Source organism: Anneissia japonica, unplaced genomic scaffold (assembly GCF_011630105.1).
Source record: "Anneissia japonica isolate Jap-2015-1 unplaced genomic scaffold, ASM1163010v1 scaffold694_len1028156_cov167, whole genome shotgun sequence".
In the NCBI taxonomy this organism is placed as follows: Eukaryota; Metazoa; Echinodermata; class Crinoidea; order Comatulida; family Comatulidae; genus Anneissia; species Anneissia japonica.
The window spans coordinates 105,974-130,102 of NW_022727885.1; the positions used below are offsets into that span (position 1 = coordinate 105,974).

Genomic DNA, 24,129 nt, shown 5'->3' on the forward strand with positions numbered 1-24,129 from the left:
AGGACTAGGCCTATATTCCAACATTAACCCTAAACTGTTGGTTTTTCTTCCCAATATTAATTCACAAGTAAAAAGTTTATTCTGAAGGATAATACCAAACATTATCATGAAAATTCTCACTAATTTATTTTTCTAGCATCGACATTAATACTAATAATAATAGTAATAATAATAATGATAATAAGGATGATAATAATTTCCTATCAGCTGTACAGTACCAGTGGTTCTTCTGTTGCCACCCATTGTATCAACAGAATAATGGGTTAATAGCCTAAACAATCAATTGTAATTATTGATACTTTGTCACTGTTTTCTTTGTAGAACTGTCAAGTTTTGGGATTTAGAAACATTTGAGTTGGTTAGCTCTTCATCGGGAGAATCAAGTGGAATCCGGTAAGAGAATCCTGGTGCCGTTCAACATAGCTTTTATGTGATGGATTTTTGTATTATTTTTTTTTATGGTTGATTAAATGAATGCCTATATTTGATGATTTTTATGCAGGCAAGCTGTTAATGCAAAGGGTTTTAGGGGTTAACAGTTGCCTCAGATTTGAGAAAACGCATTGTGAATAATAATGTATAGGTTTTTAATATAGCACCTTTATAAAAAATCTATGCTTGTACTACTGACAAATACCATAAATCTCAGTTTACAAGCTGTTCCTGTGCGTAAGCCATAGCTCTAATTGATACCTATGGTGGTTTTTGTTTATGTTACCTATGTACAAGCCACTATTACTTTGAACTCAAATTGGTTCCAAAATCATATTTGCTTGGGTTTTTTTTTTTAACATTGACTTTTACCCAAAATTATTAATATTCTATGTAGTGAAACACATTAATGTAAACTCTTAACAATAAGAAAAACTCAACAATGTACAGTACAACATGATTCTGGCCCAAATGCTCAAAAACAAGGCTTAGGACATACCATTGCTACACCCTGCTCAACCCAACCTGTACATATGGCTAGGCACTGTCTAGCACCTTAACTGTGACACACTTTTACAATTTTCTTTGTAGATTTCCGATGATGTTAACCGCAAAGGTTTAGCAGATAAATTTAATGGCTTTAGACACTGGGATTTGTAGTACATTTTATAAAAAATAGAATGAAGATTTCTTTTTCGTTTGTTTCAGGTCAATATGTTTCCATCCAGAGGGCAACCATATATTCACGGGCAGTCAGGATATGCTACGTGTCTATAGCTGGGAGCCAGTACAGTGTTTTGATAGTGTGTACATGGGCTGGGGCAAAGTGGCTGATATGGCAGTGTCATCACAACAGATTATTGGAGCATCATTTAACCAAACTAATGTTGCTGTCTATGTGGCTGATCTTAGTGTAAGTCAGAAAATGAAAGTTGGGGGCAGCAAACATCTGAAAACTTCTGTCTTCAATTGGTACTCTTATTATTGGAAAATTAATGGGAATTCTTGGACATTTACACAGTTTTACATGCATTGTATCATCTTCATTATAATAATAATAATAATAATAACTAATTTTATGTTTTGTTTTTTTGTGTTTTTTTTTTCTGGAGTTTTAGTAATTATGTGCTTAGTAGTTATTTTTGTTGTTTTCCTTTTTTTTGGCATAGTCAAATTATATTTATCTTCATTATCATTTAACTGTCTTCATCTTTAAATCATTTGAAATTTCATGTGGATCACATCATCATTATTTCTGTCTTTATTATCATCTTCTAATCATTATAACTAACATCTTCATCACGTTTAGATTTTTCATCAATTTCAAACAACCTGTATTGTCATCAACATTATCATCATTATTTATTATTAATATATTTTGTCATCTTTAATTTATTGAACAATTTAAAGTCATCCTTATTGTCATTGTTTTATCATGAAACTTGTCATCTTTAAATCATTAAACATTTTAAGCTGTAAGGTTTTCTTTATTCTCCTCACCTTTATTAACAACATAATCTTTACTTCACACAAATTTATTTGGATCACCTCATCTTTATTCTCATCACATCATTCTTTGTTCTCTGTCATGGACGGGCATGCATAAGTAATCTTACTATCATATTTGTAGAAAATAAACACGACGACGGGTGTGATCCAAGATGGAGGGGTTCCTGTACCAGAACCACAGCCAAACCCTTGTTCCCCTCCTCTTTCATCAAGCGGCAGGAAAAATTTTAATACAGGAAGACCACATACTAGTTCAACAAAACCAAGGTAAATAGCAAATATTATAACACAACTAAATAGATCTCAGTCATTTGATTGGTTGATTTCATACCACATGACATTTAGTTATTTTCCCTATTTCATTACTCATCATGAAAATTTAGTTCCACCATGCTTTTTTTTTCCACCCGTATTGTCCATTGCATGTTGCCTATGAATACGAAATCACTTCAACTTAATGCAATCTTTTGATTGGTTAAAAAGACACAAGGCTGACATTTTCCTTAAGGTTAAATCCATGAAATGACGTCACGTCACCTATAACCAGTACCTATAAGAATACTTCTAGCTGAGATTTTGTTTACTCAGGGAGTTGTTATAGTTTACTGTAAAGTATTTTAGTAGCGTGGATGATACCTCAAATACCAGCTTAAATTTGAGCAAGATCTGTGCGAAATTTGGCCCTTATTTTACGAAATGTGCGGAAGGATTTCTAGCCTAGGCCTATAGCATAGCCCTAGGTTTTGCGCAGTGGATAGGCCCAGGCTAGGCCGAACCGATTTGAGCAGATGGGTTTGTGAGCCAGAGGATGGCGTGAAATGTTGCTTCACGGCCAGGAAGGGCCTATAGCGACAGGCAAAACTTTTACAGTCTTGGACACTTGCTTGGTAGATGATCAAATGACAAATATCTATTTACGTATGTTATATTAAAACAAATAATGTTTTGTATTCGTGCAATGGAAAGAATATTTTCATGAGTTGAAAGATTGACCGCTCCATTCAAGTCGGCTTCACCTCGTTGAATGGAACAGTCGATCTTTCATCTCGTGAAAATATTCTTCCCATTGCACTCATAAACATTCATTATTTGTATACAGTATACAGTAGGGTTTTGAATGTAATCATACTCTGTATCAAAGTTTCCTTTCCATAAGTTCTTCCAAGACCATCAAATTTACTTTGACACAAAACTGTTGTATGCCCATATGTAGTCTTGATGTGCCTATATATGGTCATGGTGTGTTGTCATCATTACCATATTTAGGCATGATTTTTTAAAACTTGACGCATTTGAATAAGACTCAACCAATTTTATTGCTCTTCTATTTGAGAAGACGTAGAAAAACATTTACCATTCAAACAACAGCACCAAGAAAACCAAGAATACAGAGGTAAATTCTTCCGGCATGTATATTGGAGGTAATTGGTGCTATTGCTTTGGAAAATACTAGACAAATTGGGCTTGGGTTGAACATGTTGCTCCTGTTAGTTAAGAAGCTTGATTTACAAGTTCACAGTCCTTTCGTGTCCCATTCCTGTCAAGTGACAGAATTTTTTCTTAAGACCAAAAACAACTCAGCTTTCTAAGCCTCATAACAAGACCATGGAGCACAGGTGGGCAAAGTGCGGCCCGTCAGTGATTTTGTTGCGGTCCGCGAAAAATAATTAAAAACCTAAGTGTGCGCGAGCTATTTATAGCTTGAAAACACCTTATTTTTTATGGCCCGACACTGATCATCTGTAAAAAGTAATTATTAAAACTGGGAATAAAGTGGTATACAAGTAGTGCATTATGGTTTTTGCAAGCGCACAGGAAACATCAAAGTTTAGGTGGGGCGTGCCCTCGGTCTATGTTTATGCCTACCCCTGCTGTAGAGCATCATGTGTATGTATAATACTGTCATGAAAGCGATTAGAACTTGTTGACATTGATTAAATTCGCTGTTGTCAGTCTTTGACCACATACTCTATAAAGCCAGGCACTTACTGTGGCCGGCGGTTCTATGTCGAACGCCAACGTCACAACGTGCACGCAAACGAATCGTTTTTAATGAGGATCCGTTCAGACTGCCACCTGCAATAATCAAGCGTCGTCTATCACTCACGAGAAACGGAAGTTGGGTTCATCATACAATGGTTGTATGACCATCCTCCGATGCAGTGATTGCCCCGGCTTAAAGGCCAGTAAGCATCTTTATAAATATTGGTGCATAAATAAATTGTCGTCGACGTTTGAGGAAATCAACATTAAAGCTCTGCCCTAAATATACAATTTTCTTTGAAAAAGAAAAAAAACTGTTCTATGCCCATATACAGTCATGATGCGCCAATAATTATATTGTCATGATGTGATGTCATCATGACCTTATTAGGCCTACCACATGTTTTCGTCAAGTAACATTAGAGTTTGGACAGTTTTACAGTTGTACAAAGCGTATATTGTAGCAAACCTAAATGATTTGCTATTTTTTTTATTTTTTTTGCAAGTGTTTCTAAGGGATATACAGTACTGAAAGTTTGTATGGTGACATTAAAGTTTGTAAAAAAAATAGCATTTCTGTTTAAAAACTTAACTGTTGTTATTATAAGATTTGTATATGCATGAATTTTTATTAGTTTGCTATTTCATCATTTTTGATGTGCATAAACCTTGTTTATAATAGTGTACTCACAACAGCGTTGATTGATCAGAGTCCAGATTTATCAAACTAGAAATCAGCTTAAATTTGTCTTAAGTCCATTTTTCTGCTTAAATCAGATTTATCAATATTGCTTAGCTTAAAAATTGATTAAAATTAATAAGGCGATTGTACGCATGCATCATCTAAGACAATGTTTAAGCTAAGGTTTTTTGCTAAGATGGTTTTATAAATCAGCTTAAGGTATTTGCTTAGAGACATCGCAGCACCACCTATCTTCAAGCACAAAACTTAAAATCGAGTGATTTTTCTGTGGTAAAACAACGTAACTGCAGATTACGAAGCAAAACAACGTATCTACGATGTAAAAAAGTTGTTTTGCCTGGGAATGGTATTCGAAAATTGTTTTGAGCTGAAGGAGTTTGGCAAGGCAAAATAAACTGGTTAATGGTGTTTTCATAATCATTTCAATAATCTTTACAGCGACGTATTAACAAGCTATATAATGCATGTGATTGTCACAAATGTGATAAATTCCAAAAATATGTCACACTGAAAACAATACTGAGCCTGACATGTTTCTAAAGGGGAAAAAAAGTGTATCTGTGAATATCGCTAATAACTTTGCAATAAATAAACATGAAAATAGCATGGATATCAAGATCTCATCAATAGTGCACACAGTAGCTACAGTTCGGCTGGCTGACTACTGTTGCTGATTCGAGACTTTAAATGCATGAAATATGCAAATCTTTTTAATTTATTGAACCTCAAATAAATAATTAATTGTGTAAATTTGTATTTAAAATGTTTTATGTATCACTAATAATATCGTGAACAACAAACTTCCTTGTCTTATACTGCAACCAATCAAAGATATCACTTTTGTTTGGCTGAACATGTTACAAGAAGCAAAGAACCATTCTCAAGTGTTCTATTTCAACCTGACGAACGTAATGAATGTAGGCCACCCGCACTTGATTTGGTGGGGATGATGTGTGATGGTGCATCAACATGTCACTCGCAATGTAGTCAGTAAAGCTTGGTTTCCATAGAATCACTCACCCATTCGGCGACAGTCGCCGACAGTTGCCAGGAAGGTTGAACCTGGTTCAACTTCGCCGATTACGCTGTAGACGGATCAGGGGGGCATTGCTAGCTGCCCTGACTCAATCGGGAAGGCACTCAAATTCATTCACAACGCAATCGGCAAAGTTGCACCATGTTCAACCTTCCCAACTACTGTCGGAGTCTGTCACCGCGATAGGGTGAGCAATTCTTTGGAAACCGAGCTGAACGTGAGGTGGCATGAAAATGAAAGCTAATAATTAAGTAATGAAAGTAGTTAACTGTTTATTGGCTTGAGGTCTTCTTAATTCCATGTTTTCTCTTTATAGACAACAGCCAGAGATGAAGAGGTCTGAAGAAGAGTCATCACCATCACCTGAGGATCAAAAAGAAGATGAAACCTCCTCAACCGCAGATATACAAGATCAAGATAATTATGAGAAAATATTTAAACCAAATTCAACGTTATGTAAGTGTTTGTTCTATTTGTTCTATCTAATAGGTTAAATGGGGATCAACCACATTATATCATACTAGGTAGAGTACAAAAATTTATTTCCCCGATGGGGAAACTAAGGTCCATAATTGAAGCCCCTGGAAGCTTTAAAAATTGGGAATCTGAACGTGTATTTCTGAACTTTCTATTTTGTCGTCTTCAGCTCGATCTCCAACACGTAAAGCAGAACCATTCCCAGCTCCGTTAGATGAACCCTCCAAGCCTCAATCCAGTCAGCCACCATTCACCAGACGAGTTCCAGATGCCACACCAATCTCTACCAAGCCTTCAGTAGTGAAAGAAACGCCCACGGCTAAAGTTGCACCGACCCAACCGCAGCCCAGGTACATTGAAAAGCCAGTAATGTCAGAGAAAAAAATGAAGGACACAATTATACCTGCCAACAGAGAGAAACCTATTGGACTAGATGTTAATGAATTCTTACCGGTAAGTGCACAAATCAGAATTTTCATAGATATTTATTATGTATTGATTTAATAATTTTGAACATTATGATTATAAAAGGCAGGTCTCCCTCCAATTAAAGTTTTTGGAGCTTTGGTCTCTTATTAGAATAATAAAGATAAAGACATTTGTTACATCGGGACCACAGAAAAGTGGTCTTTATAGAGGGAGACCTTGTATACTGCCTTATTTTATAATTGACTTCGTAATATCGTATTGTCCTTAAACTGTAGAGTTTGTAAACTTGTCTAATATCCAGTGGGTGTAAATCGTCATGACCATATTAAAAAACAACATATTTCATTTCAAGGTTTGTAGTACAAATAAAAATTCTGTATATCATATAATCAAATGTTAGATGTATTTCAAATTTTATGGAGCATACAGTGAATCTTGTCATTAGTGTACTGTACTGTTGAATGTGTTGAAATTCAGGTTTTTACCTGTGCAAAATGCAGTTTATTTCACTTACACAGTGATATCAAATTTAACAATACTCTATAGAATATTAATAGTATTAAAAGACCATAATAAAGAAATAAAAAAATAATAAAATATATGTAGACATGTGTAATGCAAATTTTTTTGTGTGATAATCGTAGGCCAAATTGCAGGAAGACAGCAAGATAATGATGGTCTCTGCCTGACAAATGCCCTAAATCATAAGCTTTGAGGGCTGATATCTCATATATTTTCTTTAAAACAGCTGTATGTTTAAACACACATATGTGAACATGTTTAATAATGTTACTTTTTTTGTGTGATAATTGTAGGCCAAATTACAGAAAGACAGCAAGATAACATCACCAGTAGAAGCCAAGTCAGAAAGTGAGGTGATAGAATCGCTGAACAAAGGACATGATTCAATGTGTGCCGTAATGAGCAGCAGGAGCAAGAACCTGCAAGTAATCAAAGCTATATGGACCACAGGAGATACCAAGGTAGATAAATCTATATTACCATATACTGTATACTCGCATATTGAGCTGGGCACTTACTGCGCCGATGGCCGTCGGCCTGATGCGATTCATTGTAGAACGAAACACCATGACACACACACAACTGATCGTTTTTAATTGCCACCAACAAACAGCAGACGGTATCGCGTCGTCTAGCACTCACAGATAGTGGCGTTTGGCTCGTTATTTGCACATTATCGTCTAGGTGTATCTTCCCTGAACTACCTGCCCTTAAGTCTGTGGTTCTACAATGTATAACAATGAAGTAATAAACGCTAGAATTTTACCCCAGTTTTGACGATTATAGTCATCCGTAGCGCCCTCAGCAACACCTGGTTGGATGAGTATGCTCGTTGCTGGCAGCGAACGTGTTGAAGGAGATTTTACACATTTGATCAAGAGTATGTTATGTTTAAGGTCGGGTTCCAGAGGAAAACAAAATTTTGATATGCTGTATAACTGATTTTTGAATATTTAAAACTGGGAGTAAAGGTAGAAAAAAAGGGTGGTTATCGCCCCTTTCTCAAACCAGTTTTTAAATATTCAAAAATCTGTATCTCATTAAACCGCTCTCGAATTCTTCGTAAAATATGCTTTTTATGTCTTAGGAAAATCATTTGTACCAATTTTCCCTCCAGAGCCTGACAAGTTTCTACTTGATTTAAATACTTTGTTTTTTTGTATAGAAAAAGAAATACCAAGGTGACAAAAACAAACTTTGTAACTGTTTTGCTTTATTTATCTTATCAGACTGCTGTTGAATCTGCAATAAACATGAGGGACCAAGCACTTCTTGTAGATATACTCAATGTTCTATGTTTAAAAAAGTAAGCTTTTCTTTAAATCAAAATTTTTTTATTGTTCAACCTTATTTACTGAACGAGGCTTAAGTCATCCCAAAACCAGTATCCGTGACCAAAAAATGAACTTGACTTTAATATATTCTTATCCTCCACATTGTAAGCCGTAAAATGATGGGTCATTTACTGGAATTGCCAAAGGGTATGAGTAAAAGTATTACAGCTTCTCTGTACTAAATACAATACTGGCACATTCTTATGCTTAGTACTCAGTTTAACATTTTAGCGACACTACACCAGTTTTGGGATGTCAAGCCTCAAATATGTAATATTCATTTAGTATGTTTTCCACAATATTACATAAAATAACAATTGATGCAAATTAAAACTAGAGCAGGAATATGTTTCAAGGAAAATTTTCTCTGAGCTTGATCTTGAATTGTTCTTAAGCCGTTTTTTAACCCAAAATTTAATCACCATTTCCTGATACATCATACATTAAATTGTATGATGATCATTTACTAGTGTTTTTGCATAGTCCTGCTAACGGACAAGACAGATAGAGACATACAGACAGACAGACATATCGTCGCTCACATCACGACCTAACACAATCAAATTTGATTGTGTTTAATTCGTGAAATCACAAAAGCGCGTCAAAATACGCGCAGTTGTTGTTATCGACTTTTTGTGTGATAAAGAATGTGAAAGTGCCAGACAACCAGTACGCGCTCATTTTGACGCGCTACTGTGATTTCACAAACTAACACAATCTACTTAGATTGTGTTAGTTCGTGATGTGATCGACGATATCGGCGCTGTTGAATACATAACCTCCTGGCAGGGGTAGTCATGCTTAAATCAGGGGCAAGTTTTGTGACTTGGTGGTAAGGTGATACTTTGGTGGATGGATAAAGAAGCGAGAACCAGATGCCATCATTCTTACAAAAGTACAAACGGACCCTTTTCTGTAACCCCTGAAAAAGTACACTATACAATGAAGACTTCTCTCTTTTTGAGATTCTCATTTTTATCTTTTTCATAAAATACTGGGCATAGCATATTTCAGCCTGGTTAGGGAGAGGGGGTGGCAAAAATTGAGAACTGGGATTGTTGGGGGTGCAAAAGTAGAAAATGTGGAACTCAATCCCTATTCCAATGAAACTTAATGTTCATTTTTATTATTTTTAATGAACCTAATTTGCAACACCTCCTCCCCCCCCCCCCCCCTGGATCTGTCTCTTATACACATCTAGATGTGTATAAGAGACAGCTTAAAATGCATGTTTTATACTCTTGTGAAAATTATGGATGGTCCCTAAGATCTGCATGTTATTGCTAAGATTGATGTCTGATAAAGTGATGGCTAATAGAAATGATATACATAATTATAATGCGCCTTTGGAAAAATATATTTCTTCACAATGAAATACTTCTATGCAACAAATTCCATTCACTCACCAAACTGTCTACTTATATCATAAACATCTACATAAATATCTTCATAATTACAGTACAAAATATTTCAAAAAGTTACATACGCAACAAACCTTACAACAACCATATTTCCTTTAATATCGCTGTACACGACATCACACCTTTCCTAACTGTTAAGTGAACATAACAAAAAAAAAGGTCTATGATGATGCATACAACTAACTCTAACTTTAAATGTTTTTGTTTATGCTCAATACACATAACAACACTCCACACAACCTCCACCCACCGACAGCACTTAAACATTGCCAGCTATTGTCAAGTGGGCTATTGCATCATTGATGCTCTCGTTAAATGTTAGGGGTTTAAAGTAGTAAAGCTTTTTTTATTCACGAAGCACAAATCAACAAATACAATGCTGTTTTTTTATTATGGACGCAAGATGACTTATTTACAATTAAATGAACTGTTCACTGTGTGTGCAGTCATGCATGAAATTTGCAATTTTTGCATAAATACAGACCCAATTTTTAAGATGTTTTTATCAGTTGTTCTAATACTGATACTTGAAATTAAATTGCTCATTATTAATTAAAAGAAAAAAAAAATCATACAGATCTCCCTTAAATTTAAGGTCACTTTTTGGACCATAGTTTCTGTGGTCTGTAGCAGCTTCGGTTTCTAATTAAAATAATGCAGATAAAAAACATATATTAATTTGGGACCACATAAAAGTGATCTTTTATTGGAGGTAGACTTAATTTAGAGGGGTCTTTAATTAGAGGGAGACCTGTATGCCATTGCAAAGCTAATTAACTGTCTCTTATACACATCTAGATGTGTATAAGAGACAGTATTAACTTTAAATAAAGTTTTTTTCTATTTAGTACTCTACTAGTAATTGTTTTGTAGGGTTTTCTGTATTTTTAAATAGTTCAGGTATGTAGTTATGGTACCCTGCTATGTCGACTGTTCTTTGAGTCTCAAAGCCATTGTGTTTTTTATGATGTTTTTGCTGTCTTCTACTACAAAATAATAAAGATAATGATAAAAAAATGTTGGTACCTACCCACCCTTAAAATGTATAGTTCAGTACATAATTGCAAAATCTACATATTTTACCAAATCCAAAAACTGCTAGTGAACAATAATAATTATTATAATTATAATTTATAATCAAAAACCAAAGAAATTATAGATAGAAACCAAGAAAGCCTATGCAACATCCTTACCGAGGCTTTAGTCACTTAATAGGTAGTTTTCGCCGCACGACGTTAACCTTAACTTTAACGTTAGTACCCAACATGCAACGAGATAACTCCGCCCCTTTTGTAAACAAATCAAAATACGCATGCGTAAACCCGTAACTAACGTCCGTCGAGCACGTAAAATCCTGAAAATAACTCCGCATACAAGATGATTAAATTATGACGTCATCCGTTAAAGTTAATGTCGTGCAGCAAAAACTCCCTATCAAAGTGCCGAATGAACCTTTTCGTAGTGTCAATCAAACTGAACAACTGACCAATCAGAACATCGCTAGGATTGCTCACTTGTCCCTTAAACACACTTGTTGTATGTGTATGTTTGTAGAACCCTAGCAACGGTATCTAAGGGACGGGGCTTAGCTGAGAGGTCCATTGCCTACATGTGACATTGTAAGTCGGTTGGGCATTCAAACCCTTGATCTCAAGACATTACGGCAACTGTTGCATTAATTCCCCTACCATTCCCTGATTGACATCTGACAGATGATGATTGACACAGCTGACAGAAAATTAATGTATGATTGAAACTAATCTAACAGATAATTGATTGCTAATTTATATGTTTAATAATAATTTTACGTTTTTTTTTTGGCAGGTCTTTATGGACCCTAGATTTGTGTGTTCTACTTCTACCAAAAATTAAGGAAATTTTTAACAGCAAATATGAAAAGTAAGTGCAAATTATATCTTGGATAATAATGGTTATTTAATTTTCCATGTGGAAGTTATAATTCAGTAAACTAAAGTTAACTCTGTTTCTGACAATTCTGATAAAGTACAAGCAGTGAATGCTAAGTGTCATCATAAAATATAAAATATGGTTTTTTTTTTGGTTTCTTTTTAACTGCAGTTACGTTTTGACTAGTTGTACAGCAACAAAACTGATATTGAAGAGCTTTTCTGCATTAATCAAGACAAACATTAACTTACCTCCCCAAGGCATTGATATTATGAGAGAGGAGAGGTGAGTGAATTGACTAAGTGCGTCATAATATTAGTTGCTGCTGTGTAGGACTATCAACTAGAAATCATCTCTTTACTTGTAGTCTGTTCCTCTAATCCGTAAAGATCTCTTTAAGGATTTCCAGTATACTAAATGGATTACCATATTTTGTCATTTATTCTCAGATCGGTAGTTTATTAAAAAAAAAATTCGCTCTGATGTTTGTTTTGTTTAAAGTTATTTCTATCCTAAGCAAATTTCCTTTTTCTGTATCTAAACATAAATAATAATATACTAGTTAAAATATGAAAACTACAGTTAATCAGTATGTACCTACTGTTTTGAGCTGAAGTAATTTTAAAAGTATAATTTAATATTTAAAAAGTGTATATAGTTTTGAAATTTAGGGCACACAAATATATTTTCTCACAAGTTATTTAGCAAAGGGATACTGCTCTTATATTTTCTTACATGAACTTTAATTTGGCTGGTATTTAATCATTTTAAAGGTTTTTTATAGTAAAAAATCTTTGAGTATACTTTATTGTGTTTAAAGTATAATTAATATACCTGTACTAGTAAAATACTGTCTAGGTACATAAGACAAATGCTATATTAATAATATAATCAACAATGTACATGTCTTTAAAATAAGAATAATTATTTTAGGTAAACAATGCTAATTATTACAACAATATAAGGAATGACAACAGCATTTTTAAGACTAATTATAAAATTTATCCCTCTGGATTCTTTTGGGTTTACACATGTTTTTGTTATTGTTTTTGACTATATGACTTTAACTTAGCTATGCTACAGTAACCTGCAGTTTTCTTTTCACATTGATCGTCTGTCTATTAATGGAATTTTGTTTATTATGGCTGTTTATTTCTACAAACCCTAGATGCTTTATCTACCACAATTTGCATACTTTGTTGAAGTAATACCTATCTTGTGTATATTATAGAAAAAAAAATTATTGTAATATTAAAAATATTATTTAAAAAAAATGCTATTGTCATAATTAAATAATTGTCAACATAATTGCAATGAACATTGGTCATTTAACAAACAAAACCATTTTGTTTATTTTTAGATCAGCAATGCAAACATTGTTTTAATTACTCAATTAGTAGCTCTGATGCTGACAAGTTGATGAAAAACAACTAACAAAAGATTATTGAGCCTTTAAAATGCATTATTGACCTAAAATATTTTTTTTTTCAAATTTAGATACAGAAAGTTCAAAGAATGCTATGGTTATTTAATAACTCTAAGCTAACAAGTTAAAGAAAAACAACTAATATAAAAATGATTGAGTCTTTAAAATGCATTATTGACCTAAAATATTTTGTTCAAATTTAGATACAGAAAGTTCAAACAATGCTATGGTTATTTAAGAACTGTAAAGCTGACAAGTTGAAGAAAAACAACTAATAATAGGTTGTTGAGCCTTGATACACACAAAAGTCGCAAGCTAACATTTAAGGAAAATTATAATAATTAGGATTATCAACTCTGAAATTATCAGGTTTAGTATTTTAACTGTCAATCAATCAATCAATCATCTGTGAAATTTTTAACCACGTCTAAAAAACTACAAAAAAAAATGTTAAATTTTTGATAACATGGATTGTTTTTTAAGACTGGTTGCCATGGCTGCAATTTTGAACTGTTCACTGTGTGTGCAGTCATGCATGAAATTTGCAATTTTTGCATAAATACAGACCCAATTTTTAAGATGTTTTTATCAGTTGTTCTAATACTGATACTTGAAATTAAATTGCTCATTATTAATTAAAAGAAAAAAAAAATCATACAGATCTCCCTTAAATTTAAGGTCACTTTTTGGACCATAGTTTCTGTGGTCTGTAGCAGCTTCGGTTTCTAATTAAAATAATGCAGATAAAAAACATATATTAATTTGGGACCACATAAAAGTGATCTTTTATTGGAGGTAGACTTAATTTAGAGGGGTCTTAAATTAGAGGGAGACCTGTATGCCTTTGCAAAGCTAATTAATTACAGAATATATTTACATATAGAAACATTAGAGTTTTTGTCCTCGGTTGCTTGACAACACATCACATTTTTAGTGGGAGCAGTAGACCTGTCCGAGGTGTCAATCAAACTTAACTGGCCAATCAGAACAGAGCCAGGAAGATGTACGTGTCCTAAAAAGCAGAAGCGTTACCCCACAAACGCATGTGTTTGCGTATGTTTTTACACTGTTGTTTTGTGGGACCTTAGCAACAATATCCAAGGAGCGGGGCTTATTGGAAAGATCCATAGCAACAATTGCTATGGTTACTTTACTTATGAGAGCATTCCAAACAGTTGTTTACTTAGCATATATACAATTTTTTTTTTGTGACCTAATTTTTTTTTTTTTTCCGTACGTTTTTAGATACAACAAATGCAACCAATGCTACGGTTACTTAATAACTTTACGCCAACAAGTTGAGGCCAAACAGCTAACATCAGGAAAGCTTGGAAGCACGTTTAGGGAACTTAAGCTCCTGTTCACACAGCTTGATTAATGCCAGCTACTGACGTTCAGTGACATAAAAAAATCACAGGTCTGCTACTCACAGTAGGCATACAGCCAGGAAGTAGCATTATGCTTAATAGCTGTTGTCTGAAACATAGATAAAAAAAATAGGCTAGGCATAATAGGATAGACATCAAAGGAAAGTACAAGAAAGGGGTAAGATATATAGGCATGTTGTCTACCAGTGCTACATTGGTGACTATACCAGAGTATATGGCCTACTGTCACATAAACACCTGAATGCATTCATTTTCAAGTATTACATATATTACCAAAGCTTATATAAAATTGTTTTCCTTTCATCAATTTTTATGACAATTTTCATAGGGTACATTTGCACTTGCGACACATGCCAAGCTTAATTCAGGCTTGTTAGTATTGTGGCTCACTTATCCTCAGAGCAAAAAAAAAGAGGTAACTTCTGTCTGAAGGTTAATTCTGTGCCGCAAATCCTAGCTATTCCAAGAATTTGATTCTGAATACTGATTGGTCAAATGTACCGAAGATCACAGCTATACAGATCGCGTCCGATGTAAGGTCGCGTAGAGTCTCGCAAGCTTTGTTCACTCAGTTTCGAAGCAGTATCATAACCGCTTGATCCTAAAGTTGGTCGGTTTTCAGTTTGTTATGCTGTGTAAAGATGGGCACCCATTGTGGCCGACGGTTGTCAGCCAACGCGATTCTATGGAGAACGGCACAATACGCGCGTAATGGATTGTTTTTGATGATGATCTGTTCAGTCTGCCACTGACAATCAGCAGGCAGCGTCACAGGGAGCGGAGTCGGATTGGTCGGCCGACACAGTGAGCAACCAGTTTTACTTACGTCTTGTGTTGGTTTACAGGCCTGAACCACTAGCGCAAAAGTGTGGACACCAGTGTACGCGACTACACTGTCAGCCATGTGACAGCAAAAAAAATAATTCTGTTGTGGTTGTCACGCACGTAGTGTTCAGGTTTTGTTTTTTTTTCCCAGTCTACACCCTCAACGATGGAAATCAGGAGTCACACAGAATATTTTTCTTTCCGTGTTTGGAAATGGAAAACGATTCTATGCTGAGTGACATGTCGCACTGTCACATACTCCATCATATTTATTGTGAATCGACATAAAGTATAATAGTTTTCATTTTTTGGTTGCCTTCATACACCACTTACACGCTCTGTGTAAACAGACCCTATATGAACTTTACAGCCATTGCAGTGTAAGTGACATAGCAACAGAGGAAACACACATGGAAATGAAGAATGTGTTATGGCCATGAAAAAATCATCTAAAAATTCCAATGGCTTTAATGTACTGTAAAACCAAGTAAGGATAAGCTTGTAGGTACAGTAGTAGCGTTTAACACAGATATTTATGTGTGGTAGTTTTAAAATGACGACTTAGAAGTTTAAAAGGTGAACTTAATTACCTGTTAATCACATATATTATGTTCTCATTAACTAAAGGCAACTTAATGCTGTTTACATGTTGTGATAGTATGAATATTGGACTATATTAATATATATTTACATACCTGTATTATAATACTTGATAATTATTAGACTAAATGACATCTTTAAAATTGATGTAGTGAAATTCTATTCATTACTAACCAATATGGTATATTGCTATTTATTTTTCATTTTTCACTAGTTTTTTTCAAATTACATCAAGATGTATGGAGGATTTGAAGTGATGTGTGTTAATTCATAAGGTAATTCATAATTAATTTATTATCCTTTTATGTTTTCAATTGCAATAATGAGGTATCTGTATAATATTAAAATAAATCATATACGACTGACTCACAGTGTGTAAAAATGGAACATTATGGACTGTCAATCAAAGTTTACACTGACCAATCAGAACATAGCTAAAAATCCTCACTTGTCTCCCAAAGACATGTGTGGTCCAACAAACGAATCACAGTCATATGACAATATGTATTCAATATGACTTATCCCTGGTTTTTTAGACCAACAAAAAAAAAAAAAAAAACTCTTGTGTTGGCCATGTTTTGGGAAAATCCAAAAATTGGGTAGGTGGGTAGGAAAAGTTTTTTTAACCAATAATGTGTATATGCCTAAATAGTAGAAAATACACAAATACAACAAAGACTTTTTAAAAAATCTATATGGAAGAGCAAAATGATCGCATAACACTGTCGCATTGCCCACCGTTCAGCAACATAGGCCTATTTCAGCCTTTTTAGCTCATTAAATAAAATAAAATGCCGAACCTTAATTTCGTACATTTCGGGTCGGTCGGGCATGGCCAGCACAATAATTTTTTCTTTTTATTTGGCCGTGTGTACATTTATGTATGCTGCCATTTTATTGGACCTTAGCAACAATATTTAAGGGGTGGGGCTTAAATGAAAGGTTGCAGATTTTCCGTCCATTGATGTCTACACTTGTTGCAGATCAAAGATAGTACTGTATGTGCAATCCAATTCTTGTGATGGTAATTTGTTAACATTGCCACACACAACTGCCTGCATTCGATGCTAATGTAATATCTAATTGTCACTGCTGTGTTAGTCACAATGGAACTTTAGGTTAACTGTGTGAACACTACTTCAGGGTCAATTAATGTTTCATATAATAAAATATTAGACTGCTTCATGCCAACAAAGCGTTGAAGTGCTTCGCATTATTACCCCCGATCACTGGATCAAGCACATAATAGAAAACATACTCAGCTCCCTGGGGAGAATTCCATAACGTTGCAGCTGTAATCAGTGCATTTTGTGTTTGAACCTACCAAGTACCCGCTTCTGGGTGGAGAGACAGCCATAGGTAATGTGCCTTGCGCAAGGACACAAGCAAAATGCACAGTGAGTGATTGAACCTTCGACCTCAAGGATGAGAAGCAGAACTGAAACCACTGTGCCAGAAAACCACTCCAATGGTAGGTTTAAACATAAAATGTGATGATTACCAGATGCGACATTAAGAAATATTTCCCCAAGGAGCTGAATATGTGTTTGATAGTGTGTTCGATTCAATTAATATCGTTAATCCATGGCACATCAAAACACCTTAATGTATAATTGAATGATACTGCACAGCAATAACTAAACATTAATCAAGAAAGAAATGTGTACTCTGAAGACACAATTCCACTTCAACATCATGATTTCTGCTGCGAAAACCGTAATTGTATATTGTTTACTCCTGCGGGGGTGGGGAGAGGTTGATGTTTTGTATTCCGAACAATCTATAATGGCCTAATAATAGCAATTCTACTGATGATGTACTGTTGTTTTAACATTATATCAACACGTTCCACTATTCTAATTTCATTCCATGAATTCATTAAAACAATAAATCATTTTTTAAAAATAAAAATTGCCATTTAGGTTATCTTGCTTTCAATACGCCATTGTTAAGAAGTTTATGAAAAGAGATGAGTTTGCAATATAGAGCGTTGAAGATAAATTACCAATTTACATTATCGACGACAATGCTTTTTCTGAAAAGAAATTTAGCTCTTCCAATTTTGTAAATTCATATTATTTCCTATTAGTGTATAGCTTTATGCTAATAGTCATTATATCTGTTATCCATCTTGCTACAATGCTGATGTATTTGTTTTTTTTTAAATGATAATTGGAAATATTTCTATTTATACTACTTGGTGATAGGCGCACCATTGATATTGCTCTTCTAAATATGCTATATGGATACAAAATATATTTTATCAAATTATTTCATTGGTGTACAGTTATTGCATTATATGTATCATGATTCATCATAATAAATATTTGTAGATATGTTTGTTTAAGTTACACTTTATATTCAGATTTATTCAAAAACATTTCACAGGTTTTATAATCAAAATTTAAGACATGTGAATTAGGTTGGAAAGATCATTTGTCTTTTGTATAAACGTAATTTCATTATGACGAATCATTATTACTATATATACCAGGCCTACACCAATATAATTTATGTGGTGGACACTGTGTATTAAGATTGTTAACATTAATTTCAGTTCACCTCTCAATTTCAGAACCCTCAAATTCGAGACCGATTTTCCAACGTGCAGTAAAACAACAAACTTAAATTGCAGAAGAATGAGCTGCTCCGCGTATTTGTATTAAAATATTGATGGGACATCCGCCCTCCTGCGAATGGGGTAAAATTTGACTATTTTACTTTAGTGGAGAAACTACAGAAAACAAAAGAATCAGAGCGGCGCCTTTATTATTGCTATATAGCGCAGACGGGGTAAAATAGCTCTCTGTACACTCACAATGCCTTTGGAACGGATGTTCCACTATTTTGGGAAGCTGCTCTATCTTCTGCTATTTATTATCTTTGAGTAAATTAACAATCTTTAATCTTTCAACACCAAACTAACCCGTTAGAGACCTTTTGTGGTCTTGAATTGGAGAGCGAAGTGTATTTGTAGACTTAAAGCAGTACAAACAATACCGTGAATATTTTGTTTTTCGAGGAGTTGGGCCTTTATTGCTTTAGGTTGGCCCTATATGTTTTTCTGGGGTTGCATTTATAGCTTAAGCATTTTGTTTTCTATTGAATGTTGTTTCCTTTTCCATATTAAACGAAAGTCGGGCACTCTCCGTCATAGAACGGTCGTACGACGACGAATCTAACTTCACTCCTTGTGAGCGCTATGTGACGCGACGCCATCTGCTGGTTGTCGGTTGCAGTCTAGTCTGAACATAGAGAAACTATTTCTATATTCTCTATGGTCTGAACAGGTCGTCATTAAAAACGATCCGTTGTGCGCGCATCGTTGCATTCTCCATGGAATTGCGTCGGCCGACGGCGTTGCATTCTCCATAAAATCGTATCGGTATTGGCCCCAGTGAATATCCTTGTGCCCGGCTTTATTATTCACAATGTTTAATATGAATTTCAACTGTGTATTACATGCCCATGGAGGTTTCGCATGCTATGTCAAAGTTCAATTAATATAAACCATCATTCTATTCTTATACACAACGTGTACATTCACAAATTTTATTAATGTTATGTTCCCATTCCGCACATCAAACTAGATTATTTGTTTATATTCATTGAACTTCGACATAGAACCATAAGAATGCTTAAATCGCAAATACTGTACTCTCATATTAGGAAGCTTTCGATTTGTGCGACGACGCGATGCTAGAACGGAATCACTCATGCGTAGCCGTTGTACTTGGCATCTTACGTTCTCTGCATACGTAGATTTGGCCAAATTGCGTTCCAGAATCTACTCGAGGTGACCTTAACGGTCTCGCATGCGCAGATGACTTTTAGTGACGTCATTACTATACGTTTTACGTCCAACCGTCGTCGTGCAATCAAAAGCTCCCTACAGTGTATAATTTGAGACTTTTTCAGTTTTATGTTGTTTTTGTTTTTAACTTCGAGATTATAAAATATCTATAAATATGTGAAATTAAAAAGACAGTTGTTTTGATAAGAGAAGTGTAAGATATAAAAATGTATATTTGTGCATGTAATATAGAGACAATTGGCGTGTCGTAATTTAATACGTATTGGAACAACACCATTTATTTCATACACTAAGCCTATATGTTGCAGTTGATTTATTTTGACAGTAGTCATTTCTGATAAGTTTTGGTAAGCTTGTATTTCCATTTTTTTAAAAGTATTTATTACCCACACTTAAGTTCTTGCGTGGTAATGTAAGGATGATGTGTTTATTTGCGGATGTTCATTTTTTATTTTTTTTTTTTTTTCGCTTGAGAGGTTATGAAATGGAGACAAATCTTTGCTGTGATAATGACACAAAAAATAAAATCAAAGAATACGAAGCTGGGTTAATTTGTTCTCTTAGTTCAACTGGTTAAAGTTTATCATGGTTGGGGCTATTTATATGATTTTATTTCTGTACATTTATTACATTATTATCGATTATGCCCATTATAACCAGATCAGTGGTGGCGCCAGAATTTTGCCGAGAAGGGGTCCGACAGAGTGTAGGGTTCACCGGAAGAGTTTCTGTGGCTTAGTATGGTCCAAAATCCAGTGTTTTTAGACCACAGTATTAGGGATTGGCAATCAAAATAACGTTATTTTGATCTGACGACTTTGTCGCAGGGGACCCAGGCCTGTCCGACAATAAGATTCCTCTTCTAGCATCTCCACTGAACCAAACCATCTTACAACAAAGCCTGTCCCGTGATTTAACCATCGCACCCAAGGGACCTCTTGAAAAGATTAGAATGCCTCCCATTGTATGAGCCTAAGCTTGAAAATGGATTTGCTTAATTTATATGTTTTAATATTATTTTAAAGCGTCCTTATAGGCCTATATGCACGTGGAGAAAAGTCCTTTCTAATAATTCACATTAGTTGTAAGTGCCACTCTAGCTGCCCTCGTTTAGGGTAAAACGTTTAAAAACTTTTTTTCAGATTCAGATTTGATTTATTTCGTCCACTCTTACATAGTACAAACATGAAATTCGTTTTCTTGGCAAACACACATAAAACAAAACAAAATATTATGGGTCTAATAATACATTCTTAATGCGTATAACAATAATTTGAAACGTCTTAAGTCTAATAGCAGTTGGTAAGTACGAGTTTATTGTTGTACTGCAATCGTTTTAATTCTACCAGATCGTGTGTCTGTCAATTTACAGTTTAGAAATGGAATTCATCTCAGAGAATGCTTTCAAATTTTAATAAAATTCCATCATTGCCTAACTGCGTGAGATCTTCAGTGCCAGTAATTCGACTTGCTGACTTTACGATCTTATTTAGTTTACTTAGATTCTTCTGTGTGATACCTTTTAACCATACTATGCAGTAGAATGTAACAACAGATTGAATAACAATGTAATAGAAAAGTAACATTGAATCCATGATGCCTACATGAAAAATTCTTGAGCGAATACAGTCATTGTTGACCCTTAGCATATTCTTTACTAGATTGCGTATCTCTGTAGTATTTGTGATATTCTGGATTTTCAGCTAAAATCTAGGACTGATCTAAATAATTTATTTTCATAGAGCACTTAAAGTCAGCGTTTGCTCCAGAAATTTGCCGACACGGGGTCTGTCATGTCTGACAAGGGGCCGAAGCAAGGGGACCGACAAGAGCCTCGGTCAGAATCCCGGAATATAAAAATTCTTGGATAGTGTTCACAGGAGAGTTTGTATGGCCCCTCCCCCGCTGACGCCAAGACTGCTTCAAAGTTGTATTTTAATTTTTGTTCACTGATAGATACTTAAACATGTCTACACTGCAGATTAAAAAAAATAATCAAATTAAATATCTAAATAGCTTTAATAAATTAACGCCTTCAATCAAGATTCGAGATGTTTCGTAAAGAAATCCGTTTATTCGTGACGTTTGTCAAAATGCATGTAAATCAGCAACAGCCCCATTGTTTCGATTAGATTCTCGCGCTCTCAAAATTAAATCCTAATTTACAATACTCAAGGCAATACTGTAATGTTGTTATATCACTCGCTAACAAACAAAACCAATGTAATTTGACTGAATCGCCAAAGCAGGTTAATTTAAGAGAGTAGAACGTATCAGACCCCTGAGCTCAGCAACAAAATTAGCGTTGCATATTTTCGCACGAATTATCGCGATTTTTAAGGGTATTTTGTAAGCTGTATTATGCTTTCTAAGCCATGGAAACTCGCACAATTTTTTCCATCCACTCTAGTGATTTTGACTGCTAACGGGTGGGCCTATCTCCGTAACCTCCCAACTTGGATCCTTGTATTGGAATTAGATTTTTCATTACGAAATGATAAAGGAGTCGGATCATCATTACATCTGTTTTCGATGGTTGTTATTGAAACCGCCATGAATAGAACAACCCATATGGTGACGTCACAGCCTCCATAACATTCCCCATGGGTCCACCTAGGGATCCGTAATACATTACGGTCACTATTCGATGTGAATGGCCCACTCTTGATTCTCACGGTTTATAAGTGCACGAAATAGTTGTCGAAATCGTCAACATCTCTGGGGTTAATAGCACTTGATCGCAATGAATTCTGGTAGAGCAGAATTGTTTGATTCAATCGGATATGAAAGGCCAATTAGGCCCCATTGTATAATGAATGTAACTGGTTCGATTTACCGAACCGTATATATACTAAAACTAAATGCGTACACGCGTTTACGTTGATAAATACGCGAATTGCAGAGAAGAATTGCATTAGTATAGGCCTGTAGGGTGTACTTCGAAAACGACATGGAACTAATTACTGTGATACGTTTTCTGAATCTGGTCGGGTTTGTTTTTTGTGTGTGTGTGTGACATGTAAGCCCTTCAATTTGTATATTTATATATACAGTATATTTGTATATTTATATATATATATATATATATACAGTATATATATATATATATTTATATAAATCATCAAAGAAAGGTAAATACAGTGTTCGAATAAAGGACATAATAATGTCCTTTATATATATATATATATATATGGCAAAGACAAGCCAAGCCAGTCACTCGTCGCAAAAATAGATTTTTAGTTATGATTAAACAGTAAAACGAGAGCTATAAACTGGTAAAAGAATCATTTAAATTCGTTGTGAAGTTACAGGAGTTTAAACATACAGCTGTTTAAAGAATTTGAGAAATCAGCCTTCAGATTTATGATTTTGGACATTTCTCAGGCAGAAACCATCGCCAAATCGTTAGAAATTGTTGTTTTAACATTGAAAATGGGAAAAATGACAGCATAGTAATTATAATAAAATAGATTTCAAAAATGTTGACATTCCAGCATGTTTTGGCCAGTATCTTTGAAACAGGATTTGCCACGAGTGACTGGTTTGGCTTGTCTTTGCCAGATACTATTGCAACGAATAGTAGTGTTTGTAAACACTTGCTATAATACATGTTAAGATAGTTGAGAGATAATATACAATTAGAAATATATATATACAGTATATATATATATATATGTTATATTTGTAAACACTTGCTATAATACATGTTAAGATAGTTGAGAGATAATATACAATTAGAAATATATATATACAGTATATATACTGTCTCTTATACACATCTAGATGTGTATAAGAGACAGCATTATTATCGATTATGCCCATTTGTCATTTTTTTTATGGAGACAGTGGTTTCAGTTGCCTTTTCAAGTCGTATGTAAACTATACAGAACAATGAATAAATTGTTCTCAAGGTTTTTATGCTCCTACTGTACTATTAAGTTTAATACTGATGAAATGTCGCCTACTTATATTACGAAAATATACCAGTTATTTTTAAATGTATGTCTATAGTCTGTCTCTTATACACATCTAGATGTGTATAAGAGAAAGATATATATATATATATATATATATATATATATGCCTATATTTCATAATTGAAATATAGCTAATGCGTTTGAATTATGTTGACAATAAAATAATTTTGATAATGATAATGTTAATAGCAATAAACTTAATAATACAAAAAAATTTTAAATCGCAGACAATAAGGTCTTTTTATTACTGTAACACTGTTGCACTTAATGGGTTTCTGAAAATAGATTGAAAATGTCTGCAGCTTACCACTTATTTCATAATTTGATTTTGAATAGAATCTCTAA

At 34.3% G+C, this 24,129-nt stretch overlaps 1 protein-coding gene across 4 annotated transcripts in view; it reads left to right on the forward strand.

Moving 5' to 3' along the window:
- LOC117113819 (katanin p80 WD40 repeat-containing subunit B1-like) overlaps positions 1–20,348 on the forward strand; it is a 37,799-nt gene extending 17,451 nt beyond the window's left edge. For 3 of the 4 annotated variants that reach the window (XM_033257252.1, XM_033257254.1, XM_033257255.1), the window contains exons 9-17: positions 1,141–1,345; positions 2,063–2,208; positions 5,980–6,119; positions 6,310–6,593; positions 7,385–7,552; positions 8,321–8,397; positions 11,671–11,745; positions 11,926–12,039; positions 14,426–20,348. In XM_033257252.1, coding sequence (XP_033113143.1) covers positions 1,141–1,345; positions 2,063–2,208; positions 5,980–6,119; positions 6,310–6,593; positions 7,385–7,552; positions 8,321–8,397; positions 11,671–11,745; positions 11,926–12,039; positions 14,426–14,558 — 1,342 coding nt within the window. In that variant the 3' untranslated portion in view covers positions 14,559–20,348. Of the gene's footprint in view, positions 1–321; positions 394–1,140; positions 1,346–2,062; positions 2,209–5,979; positions 6,120–6,309; positions 6,594–7,384; positions 7,553–8,320; positions 8,398–11,670; positions 11,746–11,925; positions 12,040–14,425 lie in introns of all 4 variants that reach the window. The other variant, XM_033257253.1, reaches the window with a different exon arrangement.
- The last annotated feature ends 3,781 nt before the right edge of the window (positions 20,349–24,129 follow it).